Raw genomic sequence first — 15,510 nt, forward strand, 5'->3', positions numbered from 1 at the left:
AGGAGTTAATCAAACCTGCATTCTCAGCAATGCTCGCCAACAATCTGTGACCCGACTACATGGTGATTCCAGTCGCAACATGTTGGCGAGCGTGTCTGAAGAAATGGCAGGTTTAATGAACTCCTGGTTGCTCTTAAAGGACTTTGATAAGAAATGTACCCAACACAACGTCCAGCATTACTTGTAATCTTCTGATAAAGCTTGCAATTGAATTTCACAACAGGTTCACTTTAACGTTTCAATAAGGAACTCATTAATTCTGTGGTGGAAGTTTCATCCTGGTCTTAATCACAACTCCCCCTTTAAAGGGAGGCTTAATTTAAAAGAAGTGAGCAGACAGAAACACAATATTATCATTCTTTGTTCTAAAATTAAAGGTGTGCTGTGACCATTACCAAGCAAACCTCGTTTGTCATCACGCTTGAGTTGACCTTCTTTTTTTTTTTTTTTTAAGCCATCTTTGGTTACTCATTCTGTCCTGACAGGTTGGTTGTAGCTGTCTACTTTAAATATGTCCAAGCTGTCAGCTTTCAGCTGCACTTAGCTAAGAATAAGCTTTCCCCCCCGTTGTTTTTGTTAATATAAAACACTGAAGCATCAGGAAAGGGCACTTGCAGTATCTTGTATTATGGATCTTCAAGTCGGTGTGCTTTGTGTTTAAAGAATAGTCTTTTCCTCCCCCCCTAAAGGCGTCATTCAGAAGTAAAGGCTTTGTTCCTCATTTCATCACTACACTTCACTGAATTGTCTTGGATCATCAGTGGACCAGAGCGCTTTCATACCTCCATTATGTTTACAGTTTGTTTGCTTCGTAGGAAAACAACACCATAACTCAGAACTATTGGCTGACAGTATTATGTTTCACTTTTTCCTGCAAGGCACAATGCATGAAATAAATTAGACTGATAACCGTAGTGAAGTGTGTTTGTCAAGCGATTACGTAATTTGTAGAAAACCAATGACGGTAAAAACCATTAAAAATCACCTATTGAAACAATTATTCAGCTTTTAGTTCTTTGATTTTAGACTTAGACCAGTGGCTTTAAACCTTGGGGTATGTGGCGTTGCCTAAACTATCCAGTAATTAATTTTTAGAAAATTAGCAATTAAAAATATATTTCTTAACTCTTAATTTATTTATTTTTTTCGAATTAAAACACAACATACAATCTTAAACAACTGTATTCTATACTTTCGCTTTCTCAAATATGAATGTAGTTAAAATAAAATGCAGTTTAAAGAAAAGAAAGGGAAAAAAGAAGATACATAAATAAATAAAATACAGTATGAAAACATCTAAGTTGACACATTTTGTCACTTTGTCTGCTAATCTTAGCTCCACTGTAATGTGTTGCACAGTATGACAAACATGATCAAAAACAAATTAAAAGAAAAACATTATTTGGGGATTGCCAAACATTTGTGGTATCAAAATAGGGATATAATCCAAAAAAGGTTGTGGACCCCTGACTTAGACTATCAATAATATCAGCTACAGTATATATATATCCTAGTGCCGTATACATGTACACAACTTTAAATGGGGTTTTTAAAAATATTCCTTTACTGCACCTATACGTCCTAATTTATACAGTACAAACATTTACCTCAAGCGACTGCTCTCAAATACTGATGTTCATGGATGGAGGAGGAAACTCATCCTCTCCTTCAATTTGCAAAATATATTGAAAGTCAAACTTCCATGTGTAAAAGTTTAAACCTACCCCTGTATGTATTTTTTTAAGCTTTTCATATTTTCATATATCTTGAGTATAGCTACGCATAGTTCATCATATTTAAAGCTGTGCATGCACCCTACATGTCTTTATTCTGGCCTAATATTGTCTGTGATTATAGGATTGGTACCACTGTCAAAAAAAACAAAACAAAAAAATCAGAATAAAAAAAAAAGACAAGCAAGGATAACAAAATGAAATAATAACAATAAAGTATGAATAAAGTTTTGGGAAATCTTTTCCCAAAAACTGGGGCATCAGTCCATCTTATTTCAAGTCAGAAATATATCACATAATTATTATTATTATTATTTTCAGATATTTGAAGTATTTCTGGACTTATCAATTGCTATTAAATGCATACAATGATTTATTTTTTTTGCAAGAATTTAGTTAAACAATTTTGATTTGAGATTTTTGCATGTCACCTTGTTTTTGTGTGTCAAATGTATTAAAAAAATGTAAATTAAAGGGTGAATGCTCTTAAACCTATGAACCTTCTCATGGTTCAAAAGTCTTGGTCTTGTCTTGGTGCATTTTGGTCTTGGACAAGTAAAGTCTTGGTCTCGTGCGGTCTTGAGTAAAACACTAGCTCTCGCTTTTCTGCATGGCAATGTGTGGATTTTTGCGGAAGTGTCAATTATTTAGAAAGTTAACATCATAAACAAAACATATTATGATTCCAAACATTTTGAGTGTTCTCAATTGATATGAATTATTGGTTAAGTTGCATATTTTCATGTTACTCTTGTAAATAATGACTGTAACCTCTCATCAAGATGGGAATAAATGAAAATGAAAATATCCATCAAATCTATCAATCCAGCACACATAGAATGGTAATAATTATTGATACACAAAATGACGGAAATATCCCAGAATCGACCATTTTCTTGGATATAATGAGCACATTGGTGTTGTGCATTGTGGAGATATATTTTTCAACTGCTATTAATAGTGAACCCCATCTTCACCTAGTTGGCCATAGTCTCCATAAAGACATTGGAGGTCACGGAAGGTCCCCAGACTTGGAGCTGTCCCAGCCTCCTCCATTAGCCTGTGTGAGCACTACTAATGAGGCAAACAGCAGCTCCTATAGTCCAAAAACCCCCTGTGGTGAACGCTACCTGGAAGAGGCTTGACAAAGTGTCACCTTCATATTCATGCACATTCTATGGCAAATGGAATGCACTATATGGTTTCAAGAGGAAATTTCTACAAAGAGGGAGTGTGTGCGCAGTGAAATGTTTCTGGGCAAATGAAAGCCATTCAGCCTCAAGCATTAACCTGAGAGCTCTAACACAGCTGTTGTTTACAGCCACCCTGAAAGAGGCCAGTTTGATTAGCCTACACTTTTCTCTCATCAGAACTCCTTTCAGAGCAATGTTTGCATTGAAAGTTTAATTCTGTTCACTGAGACACCGTAGAAATGTTTTTTTGTTGGTAGAATACAGCGATGCTTAGTCATTAGGCCTCATTTAGGAGTTTTATTTCACACTGAAATGGACGGCTCTGTATAGCCTCGATTCGAAAGTGCACAAAATCCAGGAATGTGTCAATTTAACACCCAGCTACAGCTCTATACACTGTACCGCAGGACATGGCCAATGCTAATTAGGCCATGCTACCAATTAGAGCCCTGCAATAAGGCCGTAGGAGTAGAGAGAGAGCAAACCCACCATTGTTTTTCTCCATACCGAAAATAATAGTGATCAGATCCAACAGCTGCACAAAGTTCAAGGTGAAGTTAACTAGGCTTCCATTATGATAATGTATAAGTCTGAAAAGAGCATTGAAAAAGTATTGCTGGTTTACAGTCGAGAGACAAAAAACTGGGAACCTAAAAATTCTCTACATTCAAAACATTTCTTCTTCGAGATTGTTTTTTTGGAAACCAAAGTTTGCAAGGTCAAACTCAAACATTTGAGCCATTTTCTTGTCTTACAAACCAGTCGGTTCCTCATTTTGGTTGAGAAGCAGAATCAGCTCAGTACCTTGCATCCCTGATTTTTCTTTTTCTTTGTTTTTGCTTTGGGTTTTTTTGCTGCTCAGCAGTGGTCAAAAGTTGTCCTTACAATTTTCCCAAATTCATTCAGAAAAATACAATTTTTAATATAATGTACACAATATACAAATACTTTTAAGTGCCATAAAACACAGTGACTGTACAAAGTCAGTTAGTTCTTCCTCAGGTCTGTAGTATAAGTTTTCAGTGAAATGGTCCCAAACTTTTGAGACTTTAGGTTGGTTCTTCGTCTATTGTGCAATCATTCTTCACAATGTAAATGTAAGGTGACACTGCACCCAGCAGTTCATGTATGGTACTGCAGCAAAAATTAGCAGAAGCGCCCGCCGGCCTGATTTTACCATGAATTTACAACATTGAACGACGCGTCAATGCACATTTTTAAAGTAAAGATTATCGATTATGTTACTAATCATTTTTTCATTATTGTATACAGTATGTTACGCACATTATGGTTGGTGCAAATCTCAAGACGGTCTATATATTTAAAGCAGAACTGAGTAATTTGCTCTCCCTAAAGGTCACTTTTGGTTATGTCACTGCCGTAAACACTCCGCACCCCCAGAGGCATCAGCTCCCATCTCCCGCTGCCCGTCTCACTATAGCGGGAAGCTTCCTAAACGTACAGGTGCAAAATTAAAGCGGTTAATCTTGAATAAACCTACATTCTGAGTGAACTCATCTTTTAGTAACTCCGTAAGCTGACAAGGGAAGTGATCAGCCAGTTGTCTCCCCTGTCACCCTACTAAACACACACACACAGACACAGACACACACACACACACACACGCACACACACGCACACACGCACTTGTTCCCTGGTATTGACGTCACTGGAGCGATGACGTGATGAAGTGACCAAAAAGCACCACTGTGTTCAAGCGACTCATCACGGGCAATTGAAGCGACTGCAGTCGCTACAGTCACGTTCGGTGTGAACGCACCTTTAGTGTGTATTAGACTGTCGTAAAGCAGTACGTGTTGTCACGAGAACAGAGCTGCGAGACTGCCACCGGGTCCGAGGCAGGGAAAGTTGCAAGTGTAGTTTTCTGGCCAGAGTCTGCAGGGGAAGATGAAAGACCCCCAATCACCCCATAAACACTTGTATTACCCTCAGAGGGACTACGAGAAGTATTTATTAAGGTGAAAAAGTTACTTAGTTCTGCTTTAATTCTATTTTTTCTTGTTCCCCCTGGAAAGAAGCTCAAGCTCTGCCTATTTACTCCACGTTCCAATGGGTGCAACCCACACACTTCAACGCCTTTGCAGGTCATCCAACATTTGCAAAAAAATTGTAGCAGCCTTTAAAATGGAAATGAAAAGCATTTTCTATGAAGTGCATATTACCAAGAAGATGTTGGCAATAAACGTTGATCATAGTTATTATTTGTGGGATTTAGGAGTAAAGAAGCTATCATTGGCAAAATGTAGAGTCAGGTTCAATCTTTCACTGTAATTTTACTATATATGTATTGTGAGAGTCTCAGTATAGCACATTTACTTCTAAAAGATGCAGACCCCTGGTTTAGACTCAGGTAATTTGGATATTTATGCAAATGAGCAACAGGATGACAGAACGTTGAAATCCACCATTGTGATTCAGTGATGAACCTTCTTCAGCTGCAATCTACACCTGTCACAGCCATGACCTCCACCTCTGTTTTACATCCCTACAGGTGGCCAGGGTCAGTTCCCCATAACTCAGAATGTGACGGTGGTGGAGGGGGGCACAGCCAACATGACCTGCCGTGTGGATTACAATGATAACACTTCCCTCCAGTGGTCAAACCCAGCACAACAGACGCTGTTCTTTGGGGACAAGAAAGGTAAAGTAATCTTTCCCTGGGATAATGGCTTTGGTGATGAAATGATGAGATGTAATAAAGATGTCTGCAGCAGATTATATCACAGAAACAGACCATTTTTTCTGAATTCTTACACAGTGTAATCTTCATTATAGCCTCTGCCCACCTACTTGCATGCAATGGTTGACTGCATACAATAAAACAGTGTTTCTCAAATGGGGGTAAGTGTACCCCAGAGGTACACGATGGTACTACAGGGGGTACTTGAGAGATAGAGAGAGAGTGGAAGATTAACAAATAAAGTGTCAGTCTTGGTCCCACCCCAGGCGTGAGATGACTGGAAAAAACTATTGAAATAAATCCATTCAGGAGCCACTAAATCAGCGTTTTTCAACCTTGGGGTAGGGACCCCATGGGGGTCGCCTGAAATTTTTGAAAGTTTAAATAGATTTTTTAAATTGTTGTAAATAATAATAATAATGATAATTGAAACAAAACTCAATCTTATACAACTGTATTTCTATGCTTTCACTTTGTGAAATATAAATCTAGTTTGACTAAAATGCAGTAAAAGAGAGCTCAAACATGATGAAAAAAAAAACTAATTCTAGAAAAAAAAATTTCTTGGGGTTGCGAGAAATTCTTGATATCAAAATGAGATCATGATACAAAAAAAGGTTGAGAACCGCTGAACGTAATAGTGTTTCTTTCCATTATTTACAAGTTGAGATTCTTTAAAAGGTGTGTTCTCACTCGTTCATTCCATCGTTTTCAAACAGTTTTCTAAGCAAAATGTTGTAGTGGGACAAAAGGGGGTACAGAAATAAGAGAAAGGGGGTACTTGGATTCAGAAAAAAGTTTTAGAACCACTGCGTGAATAAAAGAATAGGAATAAAACAAAAAGTGACATGATAACGCTATCAAACTCCTCTTCTATCTGATGTCCAAGGGTGTGCACTGTTTAAAATACCAGCTTTTGAATGTACTGTTAATCATCTAACACTAGCAGTGTTGTTTACAACACTAGCACCGCCTGTGGATTGCAATATGATTAGGCTTAATTAGTATTTCAGTTGCCCCACATTTGTGTAGCTGTTTGCGTGTGTCACCCTGGAATGGGAAGCAAACTGTTGCAACCTCATGAAACACAATCTCCACCAGCAGCATGAATTATGATGTGCTCTCAGCAGCCAAATTCAATTTAAAGGTGACAAAAGTCTGGAGCTGATAAATTAGAATTGGGGTGAAAGGGAGTGTAGCAGTGGACTGGTCTCGCACGGGTCGGGGTGTTCATCTTTCAGCGTGTCTCACAGCATATTACCCATTTCATTTATGTTGTAGCTTCTAATACAATATCAGCAGTTTAATGATTGAAGATGAACTCCCCCTTTGAATAACAATTGATAGAGAGAGAGAGAGAGAGAGAGAGAGAGAGAGAGAGAGACGGAGCGTGAAGCAGCACAGCCACAGTCTGCTTTAAAGAATGGTTTTTCTTTCCCTCACAACTGACTGGATTTGCTAATAAGATCCAAGGAGTTGTATCAGATGAAATTATATTCAAATACAATTATATGAAAGTTAGGTGAACCTTAATTGGATATGGTTTTTGTGAGTGGTGTGATTGAGCCCTGAGAGTTTCATTCAAACACAAATCACTGAACCGAAACCGTTTTATATGGTAAATTCCTCATGTATTACCGAGGGTGAAACAGATGTAGCATTTCAATTTTTTTTAATTTACATTTAGTTAATTGCAAAACAAAGCAATTGTACGTTTGTATTAAAACAGGAAAAAAAAGAAAAAACTGTCACGTTTGGTCCTAGGATTGGCTAGCATCCTGTCCAGTGTGTATTAAGTTTATGTATTTGTAGTTTACGTAATTCATTTTTTATTTTTTAATGTACAGCACTTCGGTCAACAATTGTTGTTTATAATGTGCTCTATGAATAAATTGACTTTATTTAACTACAGTAAATACGCAGAACCATTGAAAGATGTTGTTTGTGGCTCTTCAGTTATTTCAACATAATCATATGGAGAGATTCCTAATTAATCCATTAAATGATCCATGAACTGATGTGGGATGGTAACTGTCAATCATTTCAATAATACCTGTCAGCTAACTGCGCAAATTAGAAGTCCCACAATTTTGACTTAAGCCACGGTTATTGATAGCTCTCTATTTTATTTATTTTATCCTATATTTAGTTTTAAGCATATTAGTAGTAAAGACGGGCCCAGGGCTGGCTTTAGGTCATTTGGTGCCCAAGGCAAGAGTGGACTTTGACGAAGTCTATACACAGTGTGTACACATTATTATTTATTTTAAGTATCAAGACAAAACAATGCAATTCTGCAACACAACATACCATTGAAAAAAAATACAACCCATTTTAAAATGTAGAATAATACGCCATAATACAATATAACACCTATAGGTATAGGGCAAATGTCTCGAGTGAACAATAACAAAAATGGTGCAAAATCCAAAAGCAATGCAAAACAGTGCAACCAAAACTTAAAATAAAATATAAAAGTTTCAATACAATGACATTTCTATTTTCCTGTTTGGTTTTACTAGTCAGTCACACGAATCTTAAAACCAAAGAACACAATCTGTAAACAACCCAATAGAATTATATAGAATAGAATTTTTAATATTAATATTTAATTTAGAGAAAACAAATACAGAGATTGTAAAGGGTGTGTTTTTTTTATTTATTTAAAGTATGTTTAAATTATGTTTAAATTTGGAAGCTTAACCAGTGACTGGGGTTGCAAATTAGCCAAGGCTAAAAACCTGTAAATGTGGTATTAACTTTAATGAAGCAATGTAAAAATGCATTTGTCCCTGTAAAATTAACAAAATAACAAAAAATAAAACAATTACTCAACTGGTGTGCAGTCATAGATCACTCATTTTATTTCTTGTGGTGACATGTAGAAACCCACTTTTCTACTGCCCAATACCGACCATCCAACAGTGCAACCTCTAAGTCGTGAAATGTGAACCATTAATACATTTTTAGTATTAAATCTTAATTCCAGCAAGTTAATTTTGTCTTCTTTTTGAAATAATATGTTATGGTTTAATTTATTCAGACTTTTTTTTTTTAGGAAATTTACCTTCAAATTTACTTTGATCTCTTGACATGTTTCTAATCGCTTTGATGTCAAAACATGTCCGGAAATCCAATGTACATTTCATTTTTTCTTTTTTTTAAAAATGAAATTACATTTCTTACAAAAAAGTTGTCAGAATAAATTAAACCTTAAAGCTGATATCCAGAGTTTCTGAGATTACGTCTCGATGTCCCGCCCCAAAACGGCCTCACTTCCTCCATTGCCTCTGCCAATCTACCAGAAGCCACGCCTCTTCTTTTCTGCATGCGCATCGCGGAACATAACAAGGTTGCATCGGATCACATTAATATAATTGTGACGCGCGCCCTTGTTTCCGTGCACAGCTCTGCATTCACTTTGATTGACAGTTTCAAAAACAGGAAGTCGAAGCCTATTGGCTGGGCGATCACGGAGCTCGTTTCTATTTGTGTAGGGGTCTATAGGACGAAGGCGGGACTTATATACATTAATGTATATGAATTACCACCGGCAGTAGACCATAGTAAAAGACTAGTTAGGTATTTTTTCACATTTCAAAAGAATCATACTCCGGATATCAGCTTTAATATATAGTATTCAGTCTTTATGGTTATTATAGATTTATTTTCCATCATAACATAAAAAAGAACACACTTGGATTTAAAGAATCAGCTGTAACTTTAAGTTTTGGGGCTTTTTTTTCTTTTTTTTTTTTGTTCCTTTGGTACAAATGGAGCCAGTTAGCTGTGCTTTGCTTGTATTTCTTGTCCCCTGTGAATACAAACCAATTGTGAGTGTGGGATGTTGCTGCAATAAGCATGTAAGAGGAACACGGAGTGCAGATTACATATGAGCCACTTTGTCCTTGTTGGCTAACCATTTATATTGCATGACAGAACCCTTTCTCTAAGCAATAACAAAATGAATGTAGTCCACTCAGCAGAGGTTGCCAGGGCTAAGTGTGGGAACTCTTCCTCTCCCTCTTCGACAGCCAAATGAAAAGCTTTATTGGCACGACCAGTGATGCCCACGAGCACAAAGCGACGCAGTCTTTTGCAGACGGAACAGGATGATGGGACGTCGAGGTAGAAATGTCTATTGTGCCAAATCAACAGTTAATTACTTGGCAGAAGGCTGAGAGACTTTTCTCTCCTCCTGTTTGCTGTGCTTAGCAGCACAGTCGATGAAAAATATTGGATTCAAACGTATTCCTAATGTAAAATGAGAAGAACTGCAGGCATCTTACTGTCAGTGATTAAATCTGTTAATGCAGACATTAGGAACTGGTGGCGCGGGGGCCACATGCGGCCCTCAGTCACATTTTTTGCGGCTCCTCAAAATGACATAAAAATACTTTTTTGCCCCACTGTATGTATATATACAGTATATATATATATATATATATATATATATATATACACCTATAAGAGACAAAAGAAGAAAAAAAAATCCAGAAAATCACATTTTTCGAATTTTTAATCGGGTTAGCTACACCTACAAACAAGCAAGATTTCTGGCTCTCACAGACCTGTAACTTCTCACGATACATGGCCCCATTCATTGTTTCCTTTACACGGATCAGTCATCCCGCTCCCTTTGTAGAGAAACAGCCCCAAAGCATGATGTTACCACCCCCATGCCTCACAGTAGGTATGGTGTTCTTTCTCCTCCAAACATGACGAGTTGAGATTTTACCAAAAAGTTCTATTTTGGTTTCATCTGATCATATGACATTCGCCCAATCCTCTTCTGGATCATCCAAATGCTCTCTAGCAAACTTGACGGGCCCGGACATGTACTGGCTTAAGCAGGGGAAGACGTCTGGCACTGCCGGATTGGAGTCCATGGTAGCGTAGTGTGTTTCTGATGGTAGCCTTTGTTACTTTGGTCCCAGCTCTTTGCAGGTCATTCACTAGGTCCCCCCGTGTGATTCAGGGATTTTTGCTCACAGTTCTTGTGATCATTTTGACCCCACGAGGTGAGATCTTGCTTGAAGTCCCAGAGGGAGATTATCAGTATGTCTTCCATTTTCTAATAATTGCTCCCACAGTTGATTTCTTCACACCAAGCTGATTACCTTTTGCAGATTCAGTCTTCCCAGCCTGGTGCAGGTCTACAATTTTGTTCCTGGTGTCCTTTGACAGCTTTAGTTTTTCGGTTCGCTCTCACCGCTAAGCAGCCATGTGTATTTGGGAAGTTGGGCTCACGTCACAGATGACCTTAGTAGTAGTAAAAGAAACTGGCGGCGTCTTGAAATGGGAGAAAACTACTTGTCCACTTCCTGTTTGTCTGATGACCAAACCGGCGTTATTTAAATACTGGAATGATTTATATCTTTATATTCTAATATAATTGATATGTCACTATATATATTAATACACACTACCAGAAGTAGCCAGGGGCAATAAAAGGCCAAGTTAACAGTGCAGGGGATATCTGAGTGTCCATACAAAGTCCCAGCCATCAAAATATTAATGTAAACTTTGCCTAATAAAGCCCATTTTATGAAATATCATGCAGTAAAATCCTTACACGCCATTAATCACAGTGTACTTTACAATGGAGCTACAACAGATATAAATATATATCAACATATTGCTATCTAGAATGAAAACTAAAGCCACCGAGATGCCCCTAAAATCCTCAATCCTCATTTCAGATCTGTTATGAAATGTAGAGAGCACACGTAGGCAAGAGATGTTTTTGAAGACCTTGTCCACCATACCAGAGTCCAGCAATTTTGACCATCCTATAAAGGAAAGCAAGCGTTTTCTGCAATTTTTCTCTGTTGGATTTATCAAAAACTTTATATCTGAATAATTTTTGCCATAGGACGAAAGTGCGTCAAATCTTGTCCAAAATGGCGGAGGTATAAAATTGTTCTAAAAAGTCCTTTTTAATGTGTTTTTTTTTTTTTTTTTTATTAAAAAGGTGCACATATTTTGTTTATTGGTAATACATGTAACACATTTTTTGTTATATACTCTACATTTTCACTACAGGTACCCTTTAATGATAAATATGGATTTCATTCACCTTTCCAGTGGTGAGGATTAATACCTTATGCTATCCTTGTACTTTCTGTCCACTTCTCTGTTGTCCACCTTTGTGTTTGATACAACCCTGTTGGGAGTTAGTGACGGCCTGGCCATATGTTGGAGTTTGATGTACACATGAGTCACTCTTCACGGGCAGAGCAGGGGCTAGTTTGTCATTGTGCATGTGCACTCTAAAGGAGATTCAGCTTTCACAGCTTTCATGTGTAATTCTCTATGCTCAGCACACACAAGTAACGATGCTTTTAGGCATTTTTGAAGTCCACTCTTGCTTATTCCCTCAAGCTCAGTAATACAGATAAGGGCATTTGTCTGGATGTGTTTGGAGTTTAATGTGAAAAAAAAATGAAGCGGGAGGTAAAAGAGTATTAAAATGACCTTTTCAATTCCACAGAGAAGCTGTAGTGGAGAGAAATAGAAAAAAATATTTACAAAATCCATCTTTTTTCATTATATCAGCTGAGCTTAAAGGCAGCCAGGGAAGTCAAAGTCTGATATTTGGTGAGATTATAATTTATTCTACTTTATTTGAGCTCACTCACAGGAAAGTACTTGTTGTAGCAACTATTAGAGTCAGGCAGATAGATAATTTTTGGAAACTGTCTGATAGAAAACAAATCTTCATGTTGTAAATCAAGAGGAAAATGTCATCAACCTAAAAGAATTATGCTTTATGAAACACTGTTTCATGATTCTTATTAGGTTTCAGTCACCCGGATAAGATTTGTAGTGGTTATTCCTTTCCACCTTAAGGTTTCTGTGACAGTACCTTCCTGGCAGCCATTAAAACAAAGACTTTTTCTAAAGGTTGCTGAGCATGGCACATTCCTTGACAGCAGCACCATGATTAACCGTGTCATAGCAGTGCTGGGCTTCATTAAACTGTCATCGGATTCCTTCAAGTTGCAGCGATGGGATTCTTTGAATGGTTTCAGTGACATCAGTGCTTAAAAACTTAGTCTCAATGAGTGTTATGACATTGTTTTAGTGGGACCTTTGCACCATGCACGTTTAGGTGGTGACCGGCTAGAAATTATGTGAACTCTTGTCAGAAGTAGCAAAAAAGAGGTTGAACATTAGACGTGTTTGCCAAATCTCCTCTTTGCCATATTCGGCAGTTATTTGGATCAGTGGATCAGGGTAGGCAGGGCGTTTAAAATCGAGACCACCAATGTCAACACCAATGACAATTTCATATGTTTCTGCTGGCAAGTGTCAATTCAATTCAATTCAACTTTATTTGTATAGCGTAATTTACAACAAAGTCATCTCAATGCGCTTATCAAAATATAAAATTCATTTTAATGAGAAAAAATGAGAAAAAAAACCCAACAAGATTCACATGAACAAACATTTAGCCATCTAACAAAATCAACGTCGTAAAGAAACATAAACAATTATTTAATATCGCCTCCATACTCTCCCAACAAGATATAGCTCATGACACGGCAGCGCATCTGTTGTTTGTGTTGGAAACACAGAAACATGAAGAAAATGACAACAACAACAACTCAGAACAGCCTCAGTGAGGAGCATCCACAAAGCCAATCCTTCCTTTCACTGTAGAAAATATGAACAATTTTCTGACCTTACCTTTGCTGAAGCTCTGGTAGCTCCAATCTTTTAAAAGCTGTAGTTTTTCCTCAAAAAAAAAGTTTCTTTATCATCTCTAGTGCTGTCATCCTTCCTGTAGTGTTATCCCGTCCACTAGCTAGAGAACGTAGCAGCAGTGGTCACGTGATATCAATTCACTAATGCACTGTGAACTCACGTATAGCATTTAGCATAGCACGGTTACGTCCAAAGGCAGCGTAGAAAGCTGCCTTTGGACGTAAATGGTTGTCTTCTTGGGGAACTGACTGCGCATGCGCAAACACATAACAACACGCTATGGGAACAGAGTCAGAGCAGCAATGTGCTTTTGAGAAGGGGTGTGGCCTCCTCCTGCCTTACAGCGGTTAGGAAATAGCGATGTTTATCGATTTGGGCTATGAAAAGCACAAAATGCTGACACTTTAAAACTTATAAGTATTGTAGGCTATCGGAAATTGAAAAATAAATAATTTATAATTATATTATAATTAAAACAAATAATCAAAATATAATTTCACCCTTGGGTAGGCACTGCCTACCTTGCCTACCCTGACTGCACGTCACTGTCCGGATCCCTTCCAAGATTTAATCTTGGAAGGGAATCATCCATTGCGTAAGGTCTATTTTTGGTAAAATTTTTGTATTTTGACATAATCTTGCTAACAGAGAAACCAATAAATAAACGTGAGTTGAAATACTGGGGAACACTTTACTTGAAGTTGTATACATAAGGCTGACATTACGCTGTCATTATCTACCATTAAGTGTTGTTAGCTAAATTATGACACCTTTGGAGCTATGTTGGTATTTTTTGGGTTGGGTGGAGGCATCTAGTGGGGTTAGGTAGGGTTAGGGGTTAGGGCGAAGGTTAGGGTTAGGGTAACGAACAACACTTTCATGACAACGCTCTTTTGATAGAGCCTGCCATTGAAATTCACCACAGGTACCCTTTAACCTTGGTACAGTACTAGATCAACATCGGCACAAGTAGCAAAATTTGCATATTGAATAAGAGCTTGCACAGTGGACATGTTTGAAGTAGTCTTAGGTGGATAATCAAAGCTAATACCATAACATAGATCAAGTCAACATTTTTTCATTTATGTCAAAAGATAAAATAAACTAAACAATGTCATTAATACTAATGGCATTTTTTGTAAATCTTCAGTAATTTAACATCAAACTTAAGTTTAAATCTAGGGCTGCATGGTGGTGTAGTGGTGAGCACATCTGCTTCACAGCAAGAAGGTCTGGGCTTCATACTGGACACTTGATTATTTTCTGTGTGGAGTTTCCATGTTCTCCGTGTGCTTGTGAGTTTTCTCCTGGTTCCCCCATGAGTGGTTGGTTGTCATGTGGTGGGCAGGCCATGGCACCTGAGAAGCTGAGATGGGCACCAGCAGAGCCCTGGGAACCCTGAACAGGAATAATCAGCCCTAAAAATTAATGAGTTTAAACCAAAGTAAAACATTATATTATTCAGAGTTATTGGGTTTATCATTGGACAAAGTACTCTAGATGTAGACAGGGTATACAGCAGGAGCACAAAACACAATAAGGGTCCAGGCAGCCATTAGAACTTCATCCCAATTCATTTCATAATTAGTTCTGTGTGTCCTACATGAAAAACAAAGATTTGTAGTCATTTTTGCATCATCCCACCCAATCATTATGGGATGGGCTTTTGCTTCCATGTGGTCTAAAGCTGAACATGGCTTTTGTCTTAAATGCCAGCTGACTCTTTGGCAGATTATTGCTCATTCAATGTGTATTTCTAAGTCATTGGCAATGGTTTCCACCTCAGAAGCTTCGACCTAAACTACAGCGAAGTCAGGCATGTAGATTTCTAAACGACACTGCCAAAGACTGGGGGAACAACAAAGATTGATCTCCTTAATAGCTAAGCCAATGCTTTCCTCACACATTGGCCCAATTAGCAGGCTTTGCAAGGATGCTGCTGCTCTATGGTGGTCTACCAAGATAGAACAATGGATTTGGAACATATGTCTTTTGTAATATTATCCCCTTTTTATACATTCCCAGGGTTGTGAATCAGTATTACTGAGCAGGGCTAATGAGAACAAAGAAACCCTTTTTCTGCCTTCATTAAGATTTGCTTCACATTTGGGTTCTATGGGAAAAGGATGAAACGACCAAAGTGAGGTTATGAAAAATTGTAATGACATTCAGA

The 15,510-nt window shown here is 37.8% G+C and overlaps 1 protein-coding gene across 3 annotated transcripts in view; it reads left to right on the plus strand.

Moving 5' to 3' along the window:
* cadm2b (cell adhesion molecule 2b) overlaps nt 1–15,510 on the plus strand; it is a 223,326-nt gene that overhangs the window by 174,541 nt on the left and 33,275 nt on the right. For all 3 annotated transcript variants that reach the window (XM_028464139.1, XM_028464140.1, XM_028464141.1), the window contains one exon: nt 5,439–5,588. In XM_028464139.1, coding sequence (XP_028319940.1) covers nt 5,439–5,588 — 150 coding nt within the window. The remainder of the gene's footprint in view (nt 1–5,438; nt 5,589–15,510) is intronic.

The sequence above is a fragment of the Gouania willdenowi genome, chromosome 13 (assembly GCF_900634775.1).
Source record: "Gouania willdenowi chromosome 13, fGouWil2.1, whole genome shotgun sequence".
Taxonomy (NCBI): Eukaryota; Metazoa; Chordata; class Actinopteri; order Blenniiformes; family Gobiesocidae; genus Gouania; species Gouania willdenowi.